Here is a 24,395-nt window from a genome sequence, read left to right on the forward strand (position 1 = left end):
AAAGCCTGTGGCCAGGCTGAAGCCGGGCATGGGACACCAAAGAGACTGCGTGAGCAAGACCCCCAAGGACGCTGCAGCCCAGGGAAGGTGCCGTCCGCAGGGCCCGCGCACGCAGGAGGCTCTGTCCCACCTGTACCCAGGCCCGGGACAAGTCTCCTCCAAGAGCAGCACGTTCCCTGTCCCCTCCCAGCCCAGGAGCCAGTGCTCGGACCGAGACCCCGAAGAGCACAGTCTGTACCCTGTGGTTCCACTTCCGCGATGTTCCGGAACAGGCAGCACTGAGCCCGGGGTCAGAGGCTGCCCGCAGGGGGTGCAGAGGGGCACCAGGGAACGTTCCAGGAGACAGAAATTCTATCTGGTGTGGGGTGGTCATGCAGACGCCTGCAACCAGCAACGCTCATCAGAACAAACACTTAAAACATGCATTATATCATCTGCAAGTAGGACCCTGGTTAAGGGGACCCGGGGGCGCTCGGCTGCGCCTCCGTTTCCTGGACTGTGCGGTCTGCTTTCCTAGCTATTAAAAATTCACGGTCTGCGGCTGAGAACAGCAGCTGCCTTCTGTTTGCAAAGTCACTGCCAATCAGGGCCAGCGCACCCCCCACAGGGCCTCCCTTCTTTTCCCTTTGACCTACTTCCCCGATAAGTGACGAGACAGCCAGACTCTGGGAACAAATGCGCTGTTATTCCCGGCCCTGAGCCGCAGGCTGCAGGCTACCTCGGCTAATCCACCAGGACGGACAGACAGACGGGAGGGTCTGAAGACAGGGGCCTGGGTCATCTGTCCATCACACCCAACAGTGGAGCCCTCTGTTCCCCTGCTACCCCCACCCCGGCCACACTTCTTTTTGTTTCCTGTCCCTGACGGACGGACATCTGTTAAAGCTATGTCCTGGCGAGGTGCGGAGGGGTCCACACCCGCTGCTCAGCCTCAGCCTGGCCTGCAGAGGGCCAGCAGGAGTGCAGGGCTGCCTGGTCATGCTCTGGACATGGCCTGGACCTCAGGGGCCCCTAAGTCACCTGGCTGGGTCATCGTGGCCATGAGCAGCAGGACACATGTCACGAAGCTTGCTGCCCAAGCCCTGAGGCAAGGAAGGCATGGGTGACAGAAGTCAGGGTGACAGGGCGGGACTCTGGGAGGCTGGCAGCAAGGGGCAGCGGCCACTCCCTAGCCAGGCCCCGCGACTGCTGTTTTTAGCCCAATCCACATAATTGGAAAAACATGGGGAAAACCAAAGCTGCCTGCGGAGGCTGCCGCATGAGTGGGAGGGAGGCCAGCCCTGCTGAGGACGGGCAGGCTGCCTCCACGCCTCCGGGACAGCCCGGGTCTCAACACTGCTGAGAGGCTGAGACCCCAGAGCCAACGGTCACAGCCCCCAGAGGGCCTCAGGACCCTGGACGCCCAGGGCGGGATGCGGAGGGAGCCCACGTCCACACAGGGAGGGCTGGGTCGAGCGTCCAGTCCATGCGGAGCCCAAGGGACTGTGAGAAGTTCTTTCCATAGGCTTGTCCTTGGGCCACCGACCACGCTGAGGGGCAGCCCTTCTGCTGACCCCACATCATTGCAGACACGGCAGCTCAGGGGACGTGGGCAGTGCTGTCCCCCTGCTGGGCACCATTCGTGTGCCCACTGGGGTCCTGGCATGCCCCCGTCTCAGCGCCTTCCTTGGGAAAGCTGGGCTGGACTCCACTTGCTCTGACTCAAGGAAAGGCCGGGCTCAGGCCCAGACCCCCTTCACCTCCGGCACCCAGCCTGAGAGCTCAGCCCCACACGCGCCCCAGAGTCCACTTCAAACCCAGTGTGCCACACCGCAGCCTCCCTGCCCAGCCCAGGACAACATGGGTCCACGGGACAGGGAGCCACGCAGGCTCCGAGCTCCCAGGACGAACTCCCTGCTCCTCGGTCAGGTCGCCTGCCTGCCCGTCCAAGTGAGGGGCACTTCCCGACCCCACCACCAGCCCAGACATCCGGAGCCGATCCGAACACTCAGGGAAGAACTGCTTCCTTGGCATCAGATCAGACTGCCTGCCTGGCTCCCAGTTCAAGTCCAACTCCAAGGGCAACTCCTGTTTGCTGAGCAGCCAGGCCCTCTTCCAGCCACTCCACGGCCTACTGTTCGGTCCCCTTTCCACAGACAAGGGAACCGCAGCACACAGAGGCCACGCCTTTTCACAGTCGTGGTGTGAATTCCAGTGACAAGGACAGCTGAACATCAGGGCTCTGCATCCTGGGTGTGCCCAGCACGGCATCTCTTCACCTCATCTGTGGCCAGCTCCCAGCTAAGCAGCAAGCCATGCTGGCAGCCCAGTCCTCCTGGCTACACGTCCCTCACTTCCAGCGTTCCCTTCTGGAATACCTGCAAGTCCCACCAGCCCGGCCTCTCCCTCCACTTCCTCATTTCCATTTCCCCACGGGCCTTTCCTGTAGCCCAGTGCCACCCCAGGAATCCCTGCACCGGGTTCTTGGTTCTTCGTAGTACCCTCCACGCCCACCATGGGACACTGGTCCTCATGGATTCCACAGCCAAGAGGAGAACCCCACACAACCTCTGGCCTCCATCCTCCAACCAGACACCTTGGAAGACTCCTGGACACTGGCAGCCCACCACAGGCACTGCTCCCTTCCAGCCAGTTCTGGCCTGTCTTCCACCAGACTTGCCTGCTGGTCTGGTGCCCTGCACGAGGCCTCTGCCCTCTGAGACCTCAAAGCCAGGCCGGCAGTAGCGAGAGAAAACAGAATTTAGTGTTCCCTCCATCTCGTTCTCATGTAACCAGCTACTATCTCCCGGCGGTTTTTGCCATCACAGGGCTACAGCGCCAGCGGCCACAACCCATGCTCCACACTCCTACCTGTCCCCAGGCCCCGCCAGGTTAGAGCCACGACAAGGTAGAAGCAGGAATCTGCAGAAGGGCCTTTGGTGGGCAACCCTGGATTCCAGGGCTCTCCTCAGTTCTGCTGACTCTTTGCCACCCCAGCCACCCAGGAAACCTCAGGTGGGCCCAGGGCAGGGAGGCGGAAGCCACGGTCAGCACCCACCACCACCCAGCCCACCCGGGACAACCCACGGCGGGGCCCTGCCTGGGACCATGACTGGAGGCAGTAAGGCCCAATCATCCTCTGGCAGAACGAGGCCCGTGGCAGCCCTCTCGGGCAGCGCTGGGCCTCTCCCTCCTCTTGACCTCACGCCCTAGACAGGGGTCGGCAGCCAAAGCAGAAAAACTCCAGTTCAGCATACAAGAGTCCCCGAAGACACCCCGCCTGGACGCCCCAGGCAAGGCACGCCCCACCCAAGCGGGGCCTCCGATGGTGACAAGAACACTCTCCTCCTTGCACTCTGTCCTCCGGGGAGTCTCTGCCTGCTGGCGGGGCGACAGTTCTCCTGACGGCAGGGTCAGGCCCCTGAACAGCTGTGTCCGGGGGACTGTGGTGGCCGGTCATCCCTGCTCAAGGAGGACAGGAGCTGTGCAGACCCCGACCGCGCTGGACGGGGGAGCTCCAGCAGGAGGGGCAGGGCTCCACAGGTGCCTGTGGCGGCAGCACCATGCCTCACAGCTGCCAGGGCCCCCTGCCAGCCGCAGTGCCGGCGCCTCCAGGAAGCCCTCCCTCCCCCGCTCTGCAACCTCACCTGGCCCACACGGTCACCCACGGGGCTGCTCTGGCCACACGGGGAAAGGAGTTAACATCTGCAGAAGAACTCGATGCCCTCAGAGGCCTTAGCTACGGGCGGCCATCCCCAGGGCCCCCGGCTCTAGCTGGGGGATCGGAGGGGGTGGGAAACCAGAGAGGAGTCAGAACTGTGTCAGCCTGGACCCTCTGCCTCCTGGGGTTGGAAGAAAAGTCAGCACCTCCCGGCCCCCACAGCCCTCCCAGAGGACCCCTGCAGGGAGCAGGCAAATCCAGACCTCCAGCAAAGCCGCCCAGTTCTTGCAGGCCTGGTGTTGGCCACAGGACCTGAGGTCACACTGCTAACTCGATGGGGGTTGTGGGGGGTGGACACAGTGCCACAGACTGTGCCAGGCACCAAGAATCCCAGAGGCACCCTGCCCAGTGCTTGCGATCACTCACATCCAGGTCCCCTGTCCCAGAAGAGGACAGCAGGCCCAGCAAGGTCCCAGCACTCTGCCCCTGAAGGACTTGCAGTGCTGCAGGGACAAGCCCTCCTGGGAACAACAGGCTTTTCCAGCTGTGCAACATCACTGGGCTGTGCCTCTGGGATTCTTCCAAGGCTGCCTCCTACATTCCCCACGCCCCCCAAGGCCCACTAGCCAAAGCTGCCACACACGGTCCTCCGTCAGGAAGTTGCTGGTCAGGCGCTACAGCAAGATCCAGTTTTGGGGATCCAGTTTTGTCTTCCCCCTAACTCCTTCCACACACCGCCTGCCTCAGGATACCTAGCCGGCAGAGCTGGCAACCGCGCCTGAACCCAGCCAGACCTATCCTCCCAGAGCAGACATCACCAGCAGATGCAGCACAGGGTTCAGGCAGGTAGCAGCAACCAGCGAGGCCACCCTCTCCTGCCAGATCCTGACTGACACCCTGCAATCAGGGGCCAGTTCCACACTGAAACAAGCTCCTGGAAACAAGCTTCTTGTCCACTGATGGATGGACAAGAAGGTGGTGGGAAGGAGAGAAACCAAACTCTAAGGAGACCAAAGTTGGCCTGAACACCCAACAGTCAAGCATCCCTCTCCAGTGGAGTCTGAGAAGCTGAGGTAACTTTCCCCTCCAGGGAGTGGACAGGCTGGGAGGGAGACCAAGGCCTTGTTCTGCCAGGAAGGACATAAGGCATCAGCAACCCATGCCCTAGGGGAGCTGGGAGATTCTAACTTCTAGAACTATCTGTCACGTGCTGTGGGGTCCCCAGGTTGGTGACATGCCCTAGGTCTTCTCATCTGAAAAAGGAGAGGGTTAATCCCACACAGTAGAGCTGCTCCTCCAACCACTTCAGAGTACCTGCGATCCACCCTGAACCTGCTCAGTCCAGACCCCTGGGGTGGCTGAGTCACTCAGTGATAACCTGCCTGGATCTCCTCACTCAGACCAGCTTCCCCCTCAGCCTTACCCCCCCAGAGGACCCCAGGGTGAACAAAGAGCTGGTCTTCCCAGATGGTCCCCCAAGGTGCCAAATCATTCACTATATAGGAGTATCACCACCTCACTCCCCACCTCCCGCCCTGGTCCAATAGCATAAATTCCAGAAGGCAGAAATTTTGTTTGCACTGTTCTCTGCAGGGTTTCAAGTGCCTAGGAATAGTGCAGCACATAGCAAGTGCTCAATAAATGCTCTAAATGAGAAAAAGGATGAACAAATGAATAGATGGGTAGATGGAGCATGAATGGATGGATGGATGGATGGATGAAGAGATGGAGCATGGATGGATGGATGGATGGATGAAGAGATGGAGCATAGATGGATAGATGGATGGATGAAGAGATGGAGCATGGATGGATGGATGGATGGATGAAGAGATGGAGCATGAATGGATGGATGGATGGATGGATGGATGAATAGATGGAGCATGGGTGGATGGATGGATGGATGAAGAGATGGAGCATGAATGGATGGATGAAGAGATGGAGCATGGATGGATAGATGGATGGATGGATGGATGGATGAAGAGATGGAGCATGAATGGATGGATGGATGGATGGATGAAGAGATGGAGCATGAATGGATGGATGGTGGATGAAGAGATGGAGCATGGATGGATGGATGGATGGATGGATGAAAGATGGAGCATGGATGGATGGATGGATGGATGGATGAAGAGATGGAGCATGGATGGATGGATGGATAGATGGATGGATGGATGGACAGATGAATGGATGAATAAAAAGATGGAGTATGGATAGATGGACAGACAGATGAATGACTAAATGGAGCATGGGTGGATGGATGGATGGATGGAAGGGTGGATGAGCAGATGGGTGGATGAATGGAATGAACAGAGCAGGAATGCATGCACATAGCACAGTCAGGCAGCTTCTCAGGCAGTCCCAGCTCTGAGCAGCTTGAGCCTTACTGTAAGAGAACCAGAAGGGTGGGTCACCCACGTCTCCAGCTGTACAAAGGTGGCGCCTCTCCCTCCCCCAACTCAGGAAAACAAGGCCTCTGTTGGGGACGACAACTGTGCCCTGCAGCAGCCAGAGCAGCTGTGGTAAGACAGCAGAGTCACCCTTCATTTAAGACACTGTTCTGGGAAAGAGAAGGAGCAAATCCAGACGGAAAGTCCTCTCCTGAAGCCACAGTCCTGTGAGGAGCAGATGAGAGATCCCACCCCCACCAAGCCACCGTGCCCCCCAGTCCCCACCACTGCACACAAAAGCAGATTGCAGCCCTTGAGAACAGAGGGGTCAGGAAGTCGCCCGAGCTTGGGTAGAAAGTGCTTCGGTAGCCGCTGGCCTGGAGGGTGGGGATCCCTCCACACACATGGTCCCAGCACAGTGCTCCCAGCAGGCTGCTCCCGAGGCCTGCCCCACGGGGCCAGTTCTTGGAAACCAGATCACATGAGCAGCCCCTGCCTTCCTCTTCCTCAAGTGGGACAAGGGTGCAGGAAGCAGGCCCTTTCCCCTGCCCTGCTAGCTGGGCCCTGTCACCTCCATGAAACGGTACTGATCCCAGGGATCAGTACCTGACTTCCTGACTTCGGCTACTGACCCTCTCACTGAACAGGACCCAGCACCAGCTCCCAAGGCCAGGCCAGCTGTGCTGAGCCCTGAAGTAGGCATGGCATGCATCCTGGACAGGCACAATTCCCCAAAGAGCCCACCAGAGCCTGACACCTGGAAACATGGGTGCTCAGCAGGCGCCGCAGAGGCGGGGACGCTGGCTTGCTGCAGGACAATGGCAACGGGAGCCCCTGCCGCAGCCAGGGCCCAGGACGGCGAGCAGAGGGCGGCAGAACCTCCGAAGGAAAGCCATAGGGCATGTGGGAGGGGGAACGTGACTCCAGGAGCCAAGGAAAATCCCCCGGGGGGGCAGCTGGCCTGAACCTCCACGGCAGATGACAACGGCAGAACACACCAGGAATCAGACGCGAGGGCAAGACCCACTGCAAGTCCTAGTCCACGAGGAGACACAGGTGAAAGAGCAGGAAGCCAGAGAGTCCCCGCGCCCCAGGATACCACAAGGACATGGGCCTGGCCACGCCCAGGCCTCTGCTCCACAGCAGGAGGGTCAGCCCTTCCCGCCAGGCCCTCGCCGCGCAGCTCACCTGCCTTGCACGTCCGGCCGTCCTCCTGCAGCTGCACGCCCGTGGGGCAGGCGCACGTGAAGAAGGGCTCCCTCGGGGACAGGAGGCACAGGTGGGAGCAGCCGCCGTTGTCCTCCTCGCACCGCGTGTGCACTGGGAGAGCAACAGAAGCAGAGTTCCAGACAGCTTCGCGGCCCTCGCAGCCCCCCAGACCCAAGCAGGCCAGCGCCCGACCTCCCCATCCGTCCCCCAGGACAGTCCTGTGCGTCCCTCTGCCCCAGTGCCACCCTCAGGTGGGCATTAGGACCCTTCCTCACAGGCGCCAGTCCAACCCACCTCACCACTGACCACCCACCAAGTCAGGCCTCCAGCCTCAGCAGCTGTCCTGTGGTTTCTCCAAAATGGCCACGACTCTCCAGCCCGGCTTCTGCCCTAGAGTAGACATTCTCCCCGCCCTGTGCTCTCCAGCAGGAAGACCTTCCTCTTCTACAGGGCCCCCCAAGAAAGCCTCCACGCTCCCGTGGCAGGAGCCCAAGACCTGCCCTAGTGGCAATAATGGGGGACCCTGGAGAGGACAGCTTCTCTGCCTTTGGCGTGCCAGGACCCTGCCGGCTCCGTGGCAGTAACTCTGCTCAGTCCTGGGGAAGCCTCTTAGGGAGCCAAGCTCAGTGTCTCCCCAAACCCTTCTGTGACAAGGAGCAAATGAAACAAACTCGACAAATGTTCCTAGGAGCCCCGCTGCCCAGGGGAAGGGTGGGCTTGGCTCCCGGAAAGCGAATGAACTGGAATAGCCTGGCTGCAGGGATCCGCCCGCCAAGGTGGCTGAGGAGCGACGGCTGCCCGCAGGCAGCAGGTTGGAGGACCACCCACGCTATTCTCACCGGAAACCAACCCCAGGGAGCCCCTGGCCTGTACAGAGAACGGCTGCTTCCCTGCACCCCCACTCTGGAGTTCCAAGTTCGAGCCTTCTACAATGGCTGGGCCAGAAATCTCCACTCCTGGTCCCTGCAGGTCACGCATCTCAGCATCAGGCTGAGAACCACCAACTGAGAGCGAACTGCACACAAATCCCCCCCAGGCCTTTACAGCGGGGCAGCCTTCCTAGGGAATCCCACTGCCGCCTCAGGTCCTGAAAGTCGTCCCTCACGAGCTCTCCAGAGCACCCCTGGCCTGGCCCAGCCTGCCCAGCTCCATGCACACCTCTCCCAAGCACCCCAAGCGTGGCTTCTGCAGGGAAGTGGCCCTTGCCTGCCATAGGAGGGCCAGGCAGCATCTCCCCAGTGGAGGGTGGGCTCTGCCCCCCGACCCCTGTCCCGCGCACACCGGGCACTCACAGGCAGGCTGCCTCTCCTGGCTGAGCACCTGGATGTCCATGGGGGAGTACAGGGCGCTGAGGATCTCCTTCCGCTTCTCCCCGGTCCTCTTGTTACAGGCATGAATGGAGCGGGTCTGCCAGTCGGTCCAGTACAGCGTGTCCCCAGAGAGCGTCAGGGCAAAGGGGTGTGTCAGACTGCCCTCTACCACTTTCTGCCTGCAGAGGGAAGGCAGAGGGTGAAGGCATCAGGACGGCCCGGAGGCCACTGAGACAAGGTCATCCTCGGCTCCACAAGTCCTCTGTGGTCACCGCAGACCTGTTTGGTCCAACAGATGCAGGTGGCCACGAGTGGCCACAGGTGTGCCTCTCCAGTAGGCCCCTCCTAGGGTGTGAGGAGCATCTCCAGAGCCCAGCCAGCCTCTGCTGCCTGCAATGGTGACACAGGGGTCCCCAGGCAAAGTGCCCCCAAAGAAGAAAGGAGGAAGCAAATGGCAAACAGGAGCCACAGCCAGTGAAGAGCTGGGAGAGGCCAGGCCCCGGCCTGAGGCTTTCCAGCCAGCACAATGCGGCAAGTGCACCTGCTCATCCAGAGAGCCCCCGAGTGACAGCTTCAGAGTAAACAACTTGGCATCACACGAGAAGAAGGCTTCTTTTCCGCGTGCTCAGAAGGCCCGGCAAAGGGGCCACGCGTAACGAGGTCATGGGCCTGGTGGCAGGATCGTGATCCAGGCAGCCAGTAAGGTGCAATGATGTGCTTAATGACCTTCCCGCCATGACAGGCTCTGACCAGCTGTGTGGCTTTGGGCGAGCTCACGTGCCTCTCTGTGCACCATCCCAACAGGGAGTGGTAATAGCCAGCACTTCAGAGGGTCCACGTGAGCAGCAGATGAACTCAGACGGCCCTGAGGAAAGCCGTGCTACTGAAGGTCATCCACCGCAGCCGCCAGGTTTTGGCTACCGTCACTGCTGTCCTCCTGTCGTGACCCCCAGCTGGCAGCCTTTCTGACCTCTGACCCACCCTTCCTAAGTGCAGGACCTCCCAGGACCCATGCCCCTCCGGGGGCTGACACATGCTCCCGGGGATGGCAGGACAATGTGTCAATGCAGCCAAGACGCAGGCGCCAGGAGACCCGGAGGCCTCGTCCCCAGAGCGAGCCTGAAATGGAGCCTTGGGGGTCAGTCACGCCTTTGATGACAGAAGCCCTCGCTGACCTCTGACCTGAGCCAGAACTGCCCGCCTCTACCCACCCACAAAGACACCCGTGCGGGTTCAGGCTAGGAAGCATTGGGGTATGCTGTCACACAGCCATACACCTGGGGCAGTGTGAAGCAAACCCCTGAAGTCCTCAAGTCTGTGCACGTGGGCACCTGCCTGTGTTTGCAGAAATCCAGCCAGGAGACCTCCCAGGAAGGGTCGTCTCAGACCTGGGATCGGCTCCTGCCGGCCAGTGCAGAGATGGGTTCTGCACTCACAGGAGGCTCCCCCAGACCCAGTGCAGTCAGCAGCTGGGTCGCCGAGGAGGGAACTGCCTTCACCTGCACATACGGACACGATCTACAGGGTAGGAAGCAGCAGGCTGCTAAGGCCACGTGGACCAGAGCGCTCTAAAAGTAATCACCCAATGAGGGAAAAGTCCTCCCTATTCACTTTTTCATTTGACCCATTTTACAGAGCACCTACTATGTGCAAAGCCCTCTGGCAAGACTGGGGTTTACAGTGATACTAAGGCAGCCCTGCTGCCGCCGGGCAGGATGCATGTGGTGAGGTGAGCCCTTCCCAGCCCCACCAGGTCGCAGTTCCTTATTCACAATTCTGAAATCCAAAAGCTTCTGAAAACTGCACGTTTCTGTTGCTCATGTGGCAGCAAACACACATTCTGAATTCCTCGGGTCCCCAGGGCATCAGATGAGCACCTGAGCCCTGATCGAGGAAGGCGCACCTCGGACAGCCCGGGGGAAGCAGGGTGGGGGTGGGGGTGCCCCGTGCTGGCGGCCACTCACCGGAAGGAGCCGTCCAGGTTGGCGCGGTGGATGAAGCTGAGCTTGGCATCGGCCCAGTAGAGCTTCTGCTCCTCCAGGTCAATGGTCAGCCCGTTGGGCCAGTAAATGTCAGAGTCCACGATGATCTCCCGGGTGCTGCCGTCCATGCCCGCACGCTCGATCCGGGGCGTCTCCCCCCAGTCTGTCCAGTACATGTACCTAGCAGGAGGCCAAGGGGGAGAGAAGGGCTCGCAAGCTGCAGACTGCCTCCCCTCCTAAGGAGCACCCCGAAGCTTGCCCGTTAGAGTTGACCTACTACAGTAGAGGGGTCAGGTGCCCTCAGCCAGGGCTCCGACGGAGTCACATGCTGCTTAAGACAGCAACAGCTGAAGAACTTGAGTGTGTTCTCAAGAATGTTGAGAAGCATCCCCAGTACCAAACAAAAAAGAATGGTGAGAAGCACATCAGAACTCAGGTGATCCACCCCGTCCGACAGCCCGGGTGGCCACACAGACCAGGATGGCCACGACACGGTCCGGGATATCTGCATGTGGCCAGTGTTCGGAAAGTCCCTGAGCAGCCCTGACTGTCCATTTCCACTTGCTCTCGGCTAACAAGACACTCTGGGCACCCTCCCCTTTCACACACAGAAACAGTTCTTACTTTTAACTGGTGGTATAAGCGTGCGGGTCCCTAAATTACTTAACAAGCTCTGTGTTCTGTGTTCAGCTGCCTGAGTTTTTGCACCTATGAAATGACCCTCTAAAAGGCAATTCAGAAGATGCAGGATACAACTGGTCAGTGCTCAAATGGAATGAGGCCCCGGTCAGACATGGAGGAGCCCGCCATGCCTGTAAGTGAACTAGGCCAATCCCAGAAGACGTGTTGCATACGGCAACACGACACAATCACACCGATGCGACTTCCGGGAAAGGCAAGAAAAACAGTCAGCACCAAGATCGGTAGTGGCCAGGGGTGGGGTGGGGGAGACAAACCGGCGGTATGCAGGTGGTCTGGGGCAGTGACACTCTCCTGTAGGATTCCTTTATGACAAATGCGGGTTGTCACACAGAACCTGCACCACCGACGCGGACCAGACTGTGGACAGCCCAGACTGTGGGGAGGATGAAGACCAGAGTGGTTTCCCTGGTGTAACACAGGAGCTGCTCTGGCAGGGAGGCTGACAGCGGAGGTGGCTGGGGCGTGGGAAGCACCCACATTCTGTTCAAATTCCTACACACCCAAACTGCTCTAAAAAGAGCGTATCAAAAAGAGCAAAGCCCATGCTCACAGAGACAGCAGACAGAGATGGCGGTAGCTGCCCCGGGCCTCTGGGCGGCACTGGCTTTGCCGGTCACCTTCTCCAGGTTCCAGCAAGGGCAGGAGCACAGTCCACAAGAACCAGGGCTCCTGTGCTATCTGTCCTTCGGCCAGCAAGCTGAGAAGTGAGCCGACACTGTGCAGCGACACAGCGCCTGGGAGCACGGCCCACCCGCAGGCACCCGAGACCACCATCACAGGCGGTGTGCATCGGTGCTGGGCACGGGCCCACCCGCGGGCACCTGAGACCACCACCACAGGCTGTGTGCATTGGTGCCGGGCACGGCTCCTCAGCAGACCCAGAGGGGGCCAGGCTGGCCCGGAGGACATGAGGCTCCTGTCCCAAGTGGCAAAGGACAAGCCACATGTCAGGGAAAGAAGGGCACAGCCCCAGGCCACCCTGTACGGAGCTGGCCTCCCACTCCTGGCCCTTGCAAGAGGAGCACAGGGACACCTCTCAGACACCGGTTCTGTGGGCCGGTGGTTCCTCCTCTCCTCTGCCCATCTGCCTCAGTCCCTGACAAGCTGTCCCCCTCCCTGGCCTCCTCCTATAGAAGAAAAATTCGTTAGTTTCGGAAACTATAGGGGCCAAGGTGGTGGCTGGAACAGCAGGGAAGCCAGCAAGTGTCCCTTGAAGGTCTCCACCAGCAGCAGAGGGAAGGTGACTAGATGCACAGCTGCCTCCACCAGCCTACCATGTGCCCCTGCCTCTCAGCAGTGGTTAGTTCTGATCCAGGACCACCAGGCCTTCCAAGGGGCAGCGGCAGGATCCACGGCAATAGGGGTGCAGGGGCTTCATGGAAAACGCACCCCTCCTTGCACCGAGGCCAAGGTCAACTTCCCTGGGACAGGAGGCCAGGGCACCCTTCCCATGGAAGCCATCCTCCTGGAAGCAGGGAGAGCCAGACTGGATCCCACTCCACAGACAAGGTGGCGAGGCCCCCCCAGGCTGCCTGCATGGGCCCCACACGCATGAGTGGCCACTCCAGGAGCAGAGTATGGCTGTCTGGCTAAGGCCTGAGCCTGACCATGAGATGAGTCACCCCCTCGCCAGCAGGGCCAGCGCCGGGGTGAGCTCCTCCAGGCAGCCTGAGGCCTGAAGGTGCCCAGCTCAAAGGTCTGGAACAGACACCCTCCCTTCCCCAAGCTGTCCCACCCCTAGCAGTCTGGAAAGAGCCCAGGGCCCCCCAGCCACTGAGAAGGCAGCAAGAGGCCCGACCTTGGAGTAGCACACAGGTCACCCCAGAAGTTGCCCTTTGGCCCCACGGAACAGCCGGAAGCCACCAGGCACGGGGCTCCACGTGGAGCGGAACTCACATTCCTTCCCCTGGTTTCATAACGGCGCCTGCTGGTTTCCTTAAATGGGGAATTTGCGAGCGGGCTGGTTACCAGACCCACTTGGCACGGACGTGCCTGTGCACAATCTCCAGCACTGCCACAGGCCGCTGGACCCCAGAGAGGGAACGCCACCTCCCGGGAGGGCCCCGCGCAGCTCGGCCACTAGGCTGGGGCTGTGCTATTCCAGGGAGGGCCCTGTATCCTGAAGAGAGGAGGGTTTCACCCGACGTTAGCTGGATGCCCAGTGGCCACTGCAACCCAGATGCCCCTAGCTGAATCTCAGGGCCTCCCAGCTGTGGGGCTCCCGGTTGCGTGCAGGCCGAGGTGTCCATTCTCCCCTGGCGAGGGCTAAGGCTGGTGTCCCCTCGTCTGAGGAGGAACCCATGGTGTGGGGCGGCAGCACAGGAGGGCACGAGGAGCTAGCAGGAGCTCCAGCAGGATGGGGAGGGGGCCGAGTTGCTCCCTGTGCCCACGGCCTCCCCACACCGACCCTACCCTCAGCACAGCGGACCTGGTAGGGACACAGAGCCCCACGTCCTGGACTGTCCAGGCTTCCGTGGGCCGGCTGAAGCCCTCAGTCCCGGGTGACCTATGGGGACAGACGAGACACCCGAAAACTCAGTCATGTCCACACATGAATTGGGGACCACAGTCCAGCATCCCACCTGCCTGGAGACTGGGGGATGGCAACCCCCGGCCTTCCTCTCCTTCCCCAGACGCACCGTCAGCCAGGGGAAGCTGCGGAGGGGCGGAGGGCAGCAACACCCAGGTCAGCCTCGCCCCGGGGCAGAGACGGACAGCAGCCACAGCGACAGTCCCGGGAGGGCTTCTGGGGAAGGACTCGAAGGCCAGGGCACAAATGACCCATTCAGAACATTCATGAGGAAAGTCAGTCAAAAACGGCTGGCGTGACCTCAGAGATGGCTCAGGCAAAGCCAAGCCGGAAGCGAGATGTGAACGCTCCCAACCGAGCACTGGCCACCAGGCACCTTTGACTAGTACCAAGATCCTTCCCACCAAGCACCTCCCAATGGAGCAGCAAGCATCTCCTGACCACCATGGCAAAGAGCCACCCAGAAGTATCAAGAGAAACCTGCAGAGACACAGAGACTGGGTATCATCGTAACAGCAGCAGTACTACCGGAGTCACTGGCCGCCCACGGGTTTCCCGTGACACAGGACACGGTCACACCTCTGTACAGATGAGACCCCGAGGGGCAGGGCAGAATGGCTCCACCCTTGCCTCTTATCTTTCTCTCCAGCCACAGGCGGGTGCCAGCAGATGCAGCTGCTTCTGACGGCTCTTCAAGGCCACTGCCTGGCTCCTGGCCCACAGCCCTCCAACGCCTGACTGTGCTCTCCCAGCCAGGGGGCCACTTCCGTATGAGTCAGCCCAGGAGACCCCCCTCGAGCACTGTCCCCCACGACCCCAGCGTCCGCCCTCCCCGGGGTCTTCACACCCGGTTCCGTTTGCCGGCGGTGTCTTCCTCAGACGGCCGCCGAGTCCCGCATCGCCCGCAGCAGAGCTCTGCTGGAAAGGTGGCAGGGGCCTTCCCGGCTCCCAGGCGTCACCCCCGCAGCCCCATCCTCGGGCCTCCCTGTTCTCCTGGTGACATGTGTCCCTCTCAGACATGCCACCCATTTACCATCTTCCCCCAGCGCACCATGAGAGCCTCAAGGGCAGAGACCTGCTGGGCCACCACACCTGTGCACAGGTACGGCTGAGGCTCGCTGAACCCCTGCTGGCAAGGGACAGAGCCGAGAGTCCAGCACAGGAGGGCCAGAGACAGATGAAGTCCGCTGCTGGGCAGACCCTGCAGCAGCCTGGGCTGCCACCCTCCGGTCGGCTGCCACCTTCAGCTCCTGGCCAAGAGGTGGCCATGTCAGCCAAGGCAGTCGAGGACTGAGCCACAGCCACACTGCAGCTCGGGGGAGGTTGGAGACGCTGCCCAGGCGGCAGAGGCCTTCCTGGCCGGGGGGTGGCCAGCTCACCTGGGGGAGGTCACCCAGCATGGCAGCCCAGGAAGCTGGGCTGGGGAGTGCCCCAGGTAGAGGGAAAACCCCACCCCACCCTGGGGTGCGTGAACACACGCCTGCGCACACCCATCCACAACACAGGCCTCACCCCACATGCGCGCACACACCTGCTCACACACACACCTGTTCTCGCGAGGACACAGGTGCCCGTCCACCCTCACGCACACTACACCTGCACAGACACAGCCCCGCCCCACCCCGTCGCCAGGCTTGCTCACACGCGCGGCCAGCATCAGAGGCTCCAGCTGTCCCCCACACTCAGAACCAGACAGAGCACCTCCCGCAGCACAGCCAGCAGGGTAACAGTCCGCTCAGTGCCCCTCGTCCCCCAGGCGGGAGCCTTGGCAGGGGCCAGCGGCAACTCCCAGCCCGCCCTCCAAATGCCCCCGGCAGGGGCAGTGACACGTGCATGTCCAAACCAGCCTCTCGCTGCCTGGCTTCTGCACAGGCGCAGACGCACAGGTGGCGTCGCCCTGGGGCAGGGCGGCCACGGCAAGCTAAGGTACCAGGACTAGAGCTGGGGCCTCCGGAGCTCAGACAGCACCCCTGCACCGGGCACGGCCCCCCATGAGGCGTCCAGACCCCAGGCCGCGGGGAGGAGGGATATGGAGCCTGGCGAGCAGCCCCTGAGCCTGGGTAGGCGCACAGCCACCTCTGGGAGGTCAACCTTGAAGACCTGGACAAGCCCCGTGGGGGTGCCCACAGCAGGGGCCTCTCACAGGCCCTGAGGTCAGCGGGTGAGTACAAAGGCAAGCTAGTTCCACGGGCCCTGAGGCAAAAGACAAGCGGGGAAGAGGTCTGGCCACTCTGTGGCTAAACCAACGCGGACCAGGGCCCGCACCGCAGGACAGAGCACATGCCACACCCTGTGCCAGGGAGGAGAGGCAAGCAGGGGTGGGGGATGGAGGAAACTGTTCCCCAAAGAGTCACTCGCCACCCGGGCCTGCACCTCCACCGGCGTTCTTAGCCTGGCCACCACCTGGACTCACAGCTGCCCCGACCTCCCAGGGCAAAGGGAAGCTCAGCCAGCCCAGAGGGAGACCCTGCACCCCCCAGGGAACCAGAGCAGAAGCAGCAGGTTTACCCATGAGCAGGGTCCAGGGCGATGGCTCGGGGCTGGTCGAGGTCCTGCCAGAAGAGCACCTTCCGGGACGTCCCATTGAGGTTGGCCACCTCGATGCGGTTGGTCTCAGAGTCCGTCCAGTAGAGCTTTTTGCCGACCCAGTCGCAGGCCAGGCCGTCGGGCGAGACCAGGCCGGAGATGACCACGTTCTGCGTGGCCGCGCCCGAGTGGTTGAGGTAGGTCTGCTTGATAGCCTCCTCGCTCACATCCGTCCAGTACACGGCCCCCCTGGAGAACTGGAAGTCCACAGCGGCCGCGTCCTCCAGGCCGCTGGCCACGATGGTGGACTCCAGCTTGACCCCGCCGGCATCCACCAGCCGCACGTCCCGACGGTTGGCAAACAGCAGGAGCGGCGAGGCTGCGGGACAGAAGCAGAGCGTGAGGGCGGCGGGCAGACCTTCGAGGTGCACGGCCCCAGGGCCGGGGAGCACAAGGTGGTCCGGGAAACCAGCCTGCACCCAGGACCTTGGCCTGTTCTCACAAGCGCCCCAAAAAGCCATCTTAGGCCTTTATCAGCCGACTCTCCTTCGCAAAGCTACAGACCACTGGGGTCTCCTGGACAGATGGGGACCCCCTGACCTGCAGCCCCACTGCTCCCAGGAGGGCCCCTGGAAAAAGACCAAAATAACTACCCTCCAGAGCTGGAGATCGCTGTGCCAGGAGCGAGGCCACCCAGGGGCGGGGCAGAGGAGACGGCCCGGGCAGGGGGTTCAGCACTCACAGCCAGGATGAGCACAGCTCAAATCCAGGTCCCTCCTGCTCCCAGGAGCCCCTCTGCGGGAAGGCATGGCACGTGGAAGACCTGGGGTCAGGAGCCCCCTTCGGCAAGGGCCCCCAGCCCCCCAGCACCATTGCCACTCTCAGGGCCACACTTCCTGGTGGCGGGAAGCAAGAGTGTGAAAACCCAAAGGTGGGAAGGCATGGGCCGCAGGCAGAAGAATCGGATTCTCGAAACTTAGCATTTCGTGGGTCAAAAGACATCGTTATGGTTTGGATGTGAGGTGTCCCCAGTAAAACTCCTGTGTTGGAAAATGCAAGAACGTTCAAAGGCGAAATGACCAATGATGAGCTGCAACCTCATCAGCGGACTGATCCATCTGATGGACTGATCATTCAAATGGACTACTGGGTGGACACTGTAGGCAGGGAGGGCATGGCTGCAGGAGTAGGTCACTGGGGACAAGGCCTTGAGGACTATGCCTTTGTCCTGGCTCCTCTCTCCCGCCCTCTCCCGTCCTCTCCTGCCCTTTTCTCCTCCTGTTTCCTGGCAGCCATGATCTAAGCAGCTTTCTTCCACCACACCTTCCACCATGATGCTCTGCCTCACGCTGGGCCCAGAGCAATGGAGTTGGCCGACCCTGTGCCCAACCTCTGGAACTGTGAGCCAAAATAAACCTTCCCTGCTCTATATTGTTCTTGTCGGGTATTGCGGTCACAGAGACTCAAAGCTGACTAACAGAAACGATCACAGAGTAAAAAAGCAACCCATAGAACGGCAGAACAACTTTACAAGTTGGTTAATCTCTGATACGGGATTAATATCGGGAATATATAGGAAACTCCTAAAAGTCAACAACAACAAAAACAAACTACTCAACCGAAAATAGTCAAAGGGCTTGAATATAACATCTCCAAAAAAGATATAAAAATGGCCAATAGGCACATGAAAAGTGTTCAAGGTCACTAATCATTGGGGAAATGTAAATCAAAACCACCTGGCAACCATTGGGATGCCTGCTACTAAAAATAAAAAACCAAAATCACCATCATTGGTACTAACAGGAAAAAGTTAGAACCCACATGCACTGCTGGTAGAAACATACACTTGGACAGTCCCTGTGGGAAATGTATGGTGTCCCTCAAACATTAAAAACAGAATCACCGAACAACTCAGCAATTCCAGTGCTGAATGTATATCCAAAAGTGCTGGTGAAAGCAGGGTCTCAGAGAGATATTTTTACACCCATGTTCAAGCACTATCATTCACAACAGCTAAAACGTGGAAGCAAGCCAAGCGTCTATTGACAGGTGGATGGAATATTACTCAGCCACAAAAAGGGAGGAAGTCCCAACACTTGCTGCTGTACGGATGAGCCCTGAGGACATTACACTGAGTGAAACAAGGCAGTCACAGAGGATGACACTGTACAACTCCACTTACAGGGAAGTCCCTGGAGCAGTCAGACTCAGAGACAAAACAGGACAGAAGGTGCCAGCAGCAGGGACAGAGCTTAACGGGGACAGAGTTTCCCTTTGGGAAGATGAACAGTTGTAGAGGCGGGTAGTGGTGACAGTCACCGACCTATGCACTTGCCCGTGGTTAAGATGGTGAAGTTCATGCATATTCTACCACTGGGAAGAAGGAAAGGAAATCACACAATGTCACCTGGCATTCTGACCTCACACAGCGATGGCCCCAGCAGAGGACGTGTGTCCCAAACATTACTCTCCCTGCCCCAGAGTAAGGAAAACTGATCCAGGCTGGCAGCTTCCCGGCCCCCGCAGAGACGCACCTGCTGGCAGGCAGGCGTCATCCCCCTTGATGGGGCAGAGGATGAGGCCAAGAGGAACCTGCAAGGCCAAGGCCAAAGCCCTGGGCAGCGAAGGCCTCGGGCTAAGGAACCCCACGCCAGGCTGCTCCCCGTGTATTCAGTGTGCATAAATGCGTCCCCTTTCCTGTGTGTATATCCTTCAATGAAAAGGTTCTGAAATTAAAAACAGAACTCTCGGGTTCCCTGCTGAGCCCCCCAGCCTGAAACCACGGCTCCCTGGAAAGCTCCTCAGTGGCCGAGGGCCTGGGGCTTGCGCTCCACGGGGCCCCGCCGTCTCAGGACGGCCCTGCCCGGGGCTGCCCGCTACAGTTCCCTGTGGATGCTGGCGGGAGGGGGGGGGCGGTCTGCAGCACCCGCCCCAGCCCAGGGGCACCCCAACTTCAAGATGACAAGGAAGCAGGTGGGCTGTCCAGAAAGGTCCCAGTCCCTGTCCCCAAGCTCTGGGCACACCAAAAGGCTGGGGGACACAGAGAGAAGCCAGCCCTGAGGGGGACGGTGGAGGCAGGACCACAGCCAGGATGGGGGTGAGGCCAAGTCGCGGGCTCATCCCACACCTCTGTGACCTGCCTGGGCACGTGGACATTCCTATCTGTGGTTCCAGCAGTCACAAAGCCTTCTGAGGAGCAGGTTCTCTCCCAGACTCCCAGAGGTACACCCACAGGGCCAGGTCCCCCTGAGGTCCCACTACCAGGGTGGGCCCAGCCCCAGCCCAAGAACCCCAGCTGAAGCTAGCGGGGAGAGGACCGGCTGCAGAGCCTTCTACGCTGACCAAGCTCCCCTGCAAGAAGGAAAGGGACTCTCCCAGGCGGGGTGGAGGACCACTGCGTAAGGGATGTGGCTCCTCAGGAGTGCCGGCCACAGGCCCCAAGGCTGGAGGACGCCACGGCCGAGGGGCTCACTGTGGGCTGTGGACCCAGGCAGGAAGGGCAGTGCGTCAACACCCTGAGACACCAGTGGACAGCTGGTCAGGAACCCCCAAAGCCAGAGGTCCCCAGGTCTCCCCTGGGGAAGGAGGCATGCAGCCCTGGAAACCCTGCCTCTGCCCCGTTCTCCCTCCCCAAACTGGAAAGACCGCGCTGGCCAGGTCTGGGCAGTTCAGGTGCGCGCTTCAAAGGCGGAGGAGGGGCGCGCCACCTCCCCGCAGCTGCCAGGGGAGGCGTGCCAGGGAGCGAGCCTCCCTGGAGAGCTGGCGGAGGGCTCTTCCCAGGGGAGAAACGCCAGGCGCGGGTTCCTCAGTTTCAGGAGGAACCCACGATGCGCTCCCGTCACCTGGGAGGACCTGGAGAAGGCCTCCGGGCTCGCAGCGAACCAGGCCTCTGTGTGGGTGGTGCCCCAGTCCCACCCAGCGCGGTCCCTCCCCGCGCGCCAGCCCGGGAGCCCCGGCTGCTATGGGCGTGCTGCCATCCAGGGGCCGGTGCCCGGGCCCTTGCAGAAGAGGAAGTCATGCAGACAGAAGCCAACAGAAAGAGGAGGCTCAGGAGGGTAGCAGAGAGAAGCAGAGCACTACTCAGACAGGGCAGCACAGCGGGACCAGGGCGCCCCGCCACCGAGCAGCCAGCACTGCCAGCGCCGGCAACCCGGGCCTCGAGCAAGAGCCCACCATTGCAGTCCCATACTCCCATGCGGGAAGCAGATGACACCCAGAAACATCTTAGTGAGGTTAGGTCCCCAGCGCTGCAGAGTAGGCCACAGGACCTGGAGGAGAGGAAGGGGGTGGGCGGCGTTCCACACTGAGCAAGGCAGCCAAGGTCCTGGGGGTCATGGCGGAGGCTGGTTCTAACACCACGCCCAGGACCCACGTGAGACCACAGGAAAAGCACAGGTGGTTAAGGACCACGAAACGCTTAAGGCCCTCCCAGGAATGCCCCAAGTTCATCCCACGGAGTTTTCCAGTCAAGAGAAGGAAAAGTCCCGGATGGAGTTTTTGCCATGGGCTTATCTACAACAGACAAGATCAGCACTGATAGGGTCTCCAGGGCCAGACCGCGGCCTCGGGGGATGAGCTGCGTCTAGTGAAGCCCAGGACCGCGGTTCGGTCAGACGGCGCCCATCACGAGAACCACATGCACACGGGAACCAGGAGGGAGTGCAGGACTGTGGCTGTGTGAGCGCTGGCTGGGGACAATGTTGATAAAGACAACTTGTCAGGAAGAGTCTCCGGTGTCTTAACTCCAAGTTCCATTAATGTTTTATCAAGTTATTTGTGCAAATATTTTTTTCAGAACCGTTTATCACAAGGGCAAAGGATCGGGCAGCTCTTTGGAGAGGGAGCCCTGAAGCCAGGTCAGGGTGACCACGCCAAGCAGGGCCCCAGGGTCAGCAGCCTGGTGGAACTGGACCTCTCTGACCCCAACAGCTTCCCTGTGAAACAGGCTTAATTAGCGCAGCCCACATCAGACTCGCACGCCTCACCGAGGGGATGAAAAGCCTCGGCCCAGCAGCGACGTGCTGAAGGATAAATAACCGCCAGACGGTGGTAATGGTTTCCATTAACAAAACGTTCTCTCACCCAGGCCAGAACCACTAACTCCCACTCACACTCTGGGACCTGTGTTCGAACCCAGCCCTGGGCTCCAGCTGTGAACTCTGGGGCATGACTTTTCTCCCTTCAGAGCAGAAAACAGAAAAGGATAGCTATTCTTAAGAGGCACCTCTGACTCCCGTGGGGAACAGGCAATTCCTTAAAAACTTAACACAAAAGATGACTGTATGATCCAGCAGTTCTGTGGACACCCCAAAGGACTGAAAGCTGGCTTCCCGCCAACGCACTACAACCTGGGGCTTCCTTGGGGGACGATGGAAATGTTCTAGAATTAGACAGAGGTGGTGGTGACAACATCGCCGAAGTCCTAAGTGCTACAGATTTGTGTACTTTAAAACGGTCGACTTCACGTGATGAGAATTTCTCCTGGAGGAACACAAAGTTTCCGAAAGGTGTCTCTGCACCATGAGCAGACACGTGCCAGGCCATGTCTGCCTCATGTCCCGGGTACTTTAATCTGGTGTGGCCCCCCTTGGCAGGCACTTGGGACACCCCACACTTGCCTGGGTATTCTTGGCACCACACAACCAGGGGAAGGGGAGCAGTCAGCCTTCCCTGGATAGGCACGCACCTGCCACTCCCAGCACCCTGGCAAAGCAGTGTCCCAGGAAGGTTAGTGCTAACCACCCCCCCCACCTGGGGGGCAGGCCCCGTGGTCAGCTTACAGTCCCCACCACAGCAGCATCGGGAGTCTGAAAATCCAAGTGCCAGCAATCCCATCGGAACCCCTGTAAGCATATCCAATATTTATATATAGAATTCATAACAGATGTCCTGGGCTTCCATTCCAATAGCCTATATTTTACACTGTTTACATGGTTACACCAAACAAGGCCCAATTCGAGGTAATCCAATCCTTTGCTACTATACCAAAATAAGCAGTATTCTCAGCACATGCCTTATTATATTCACCAAGCGTCACATGGGGCAGGCTACGGATTTATCAGTCAGAAATGATCCCGTATATGGCACCAACCCCATGGGAGAGGCCGAGAAATAGAAGAAGTTAGGGGTCTGCAAGCAGGAGCCACCTGTGGTCCGGCGGGGCACACACGTACACACACACTCACACACGGCTGAGCCACCACTGCGGCAAGAAAGGTGCGCGGCAGGGACCAGAGGTGCCTAGAACTTCGAGGAGGAAGAGCTGGCTGTTGGTGGACCCGGCAGGCTTCCTGGAAGAGGGGACTGGAGCCCGGCCAAGGGAACATGCCCTGGCGAGGTGGAGCAGGCCCAGGCCCACACTGAGGGGCAACGTGCGCACGAGGCCAATGGCTCCTGACCTTCCGACGCCCGCCGGGGCCCTCACCTGGGTCCTCACTCTGCACCCCAGCACACCGCCCCGGGCCAGAACCCGACCAGCACTGGACGGCCAGGACCACCTAGGTCCCCTTCTGGACTCCAGCTCCCGTTCTTTGGTCTGATGAGAAAAGCGAGGCTCCCAGGCCTCCTGCCCGCCGCACAGCACCGGCCCGGCCGCCCGGCCCGGCGCCCCTCCCACACTTTAGACGCTCCCGAGGCCCACGACAGTCAGCGTGGGGACTTTCCCAGCATTTTATAGGAAGGTTGTACAATAAGAAAAAGAAAACACATCCCACCAGCAGGGTGGGAGCTGTGCGAGGCAGCTTACTGCTCCCAGGGCCCGAGCCGGGCCTGGCTCTAACCCTCTGTTAAACAGTGGGGGCAGGGGTGGCCGTCCTTAGCCCACTCAGCCCTTCACTTAGGGGTGCAGCACCCGTCCAGCACGCCTGGGACTCCGGGTCACGTCATTATGCAAAATCGTGAGCAACTGAAAAGAACAAGTCATGCCACAGTCACAGCCTCGCGTGGGCTTGTTAAGCGTGCGTGGTCACGAAGGCCGTCTGTCCTTTATTTACGTCGGCAGACTCCTCTCTCCTCTTTTGTTAAACTGGTCAGAAGCCAAGAGTCTCATCTGTTTTGGTCCAGATCTTCCGAGAGTCGAACGGCAAGAGTCCCTGTGGGGGCAGCCCCTCCACCCCTCCAGGACAGCTTCACTTCCGGGCACAGAAAGATTCTGCAGACTGGCGTGTGCGCCTCCAGCCTCGTCTGCGCAGCTCCGGTCTCTTCCCGGGACCCCGGCAGGAGTGCTCATGGCCACGTGGGTCACTGCTCCTCAGCCTCCTAGTGGACAGAGCCAGGCGACAGAGGCACAGGCCTGCTGCGTGGACCCAGGTTACCCGCTGGGGAGCTCAACATCTGCCGAGCCCCCCGCTGAGCGCAGAGCCCTGGCTGCAGAGCCTGCCGGGGGCAGAGGCACAGTGCCCACCCCCTTCCTGGGGTCCCTTATCAGTCCAGCTGGTGCCACACTCTCACACCTTGGTGCTTTGCTACCAACCTCGCTGTTTAAAACGTCCCCTGGTGTGATATAAATCTAGGCAGACTTCTGTTTTGTATATTTGTAAACTACAAAGTGGAAAAAAAAATGAACATTTTGTGGAGTTTGTATTTTGCATACTCAAGGTGAGAATTAAGGTTTAAAGAAACCTATAACATTTTATCTAAGCAAAAAAGGGGAGGGGAGGGGATGGGGGAAGGCAAAATAACAGAATGAGACAGGTGTCATCACCCTGTGTACACAGGATTACAGAAATGGTGCGACTCTGTGCACAACCAGAGAAACAACAGTTGTACCCCATTTGTGCACGATGAATCAAAATAAATTTAAAAAGCAATACGTACCTATTCTACAGGTACAACCTAGACACGGAAGTCCACCAGAATGAAAAGCAAGTCACTGCCTCTTGTGAGATGACAGCAGCTACGGTCTCATATCTTAAACATATGTATGTTTTGCATATTAAAATGTTTTAACTAACATCTTTAAATAAATATATAATAATTAAAAAAAAAAAAAAAAGTCCCTGAGCCAGAGCTGTTCAGGTGGGACCTGGCGCTGCAGCCAAGTTGGCACTGGCAAATCCCACTACCCATGACAGGGCGTCTTTAAACAGAAAAACGGGGCATTAGTGCTGG

The 24,395-nt window shown here is 59.7% G+C and overlaps 1 protein-coding gene across 1 annotated transcript in view; it reads right to left on the minus strand.

Annotated features, from left to right (window-relative positions):
- The window catches only part of LRP5 (LDL receptor related protein 5), a 94,715-nt gene that overhangs the window by 49,547 nt on the left and 20,773 nt on the right, over positions 1 to 24,395 (minus strand). Inside the window, exons 2-5 of the mRNA XM_079103196.1 lie at positions 16,269 to 16,665; positions 10,511 to 10,708; positions 8,529 to 8,725; positions 7,216 to 7,347 (exon numbers count right to left, since the gene is read on the minus strand). Coding sequence (XP_078959322.1) covers positions 7,216 to 7,347; positions 8,529 to 8,725; positions 10,511 to 10,708; positions 16,269 to 16,665 — 924 coding nt within the window. The remainder of the gene's footprint in view (positions 1 to 7,215; positions 7,348 to 8,528; positions 8,726 to 10,510; positions 10,709 to 16,268; positions 16,666 to 24,395) is intronic.

The sequence above is a fragment of the Sciurus vulgaris genome, assembly GCF_902686455.1.
Source record: "Sciurus vulgaris genome assembly, chromosome: 11".
In the NCBI taxonomy this organism is placed as follows: Eukaryota; Metazoa; Chordata; class Mammalia; order Rodentia; family Sciuridae; genus Sciurus; species Sciurus vulgaris.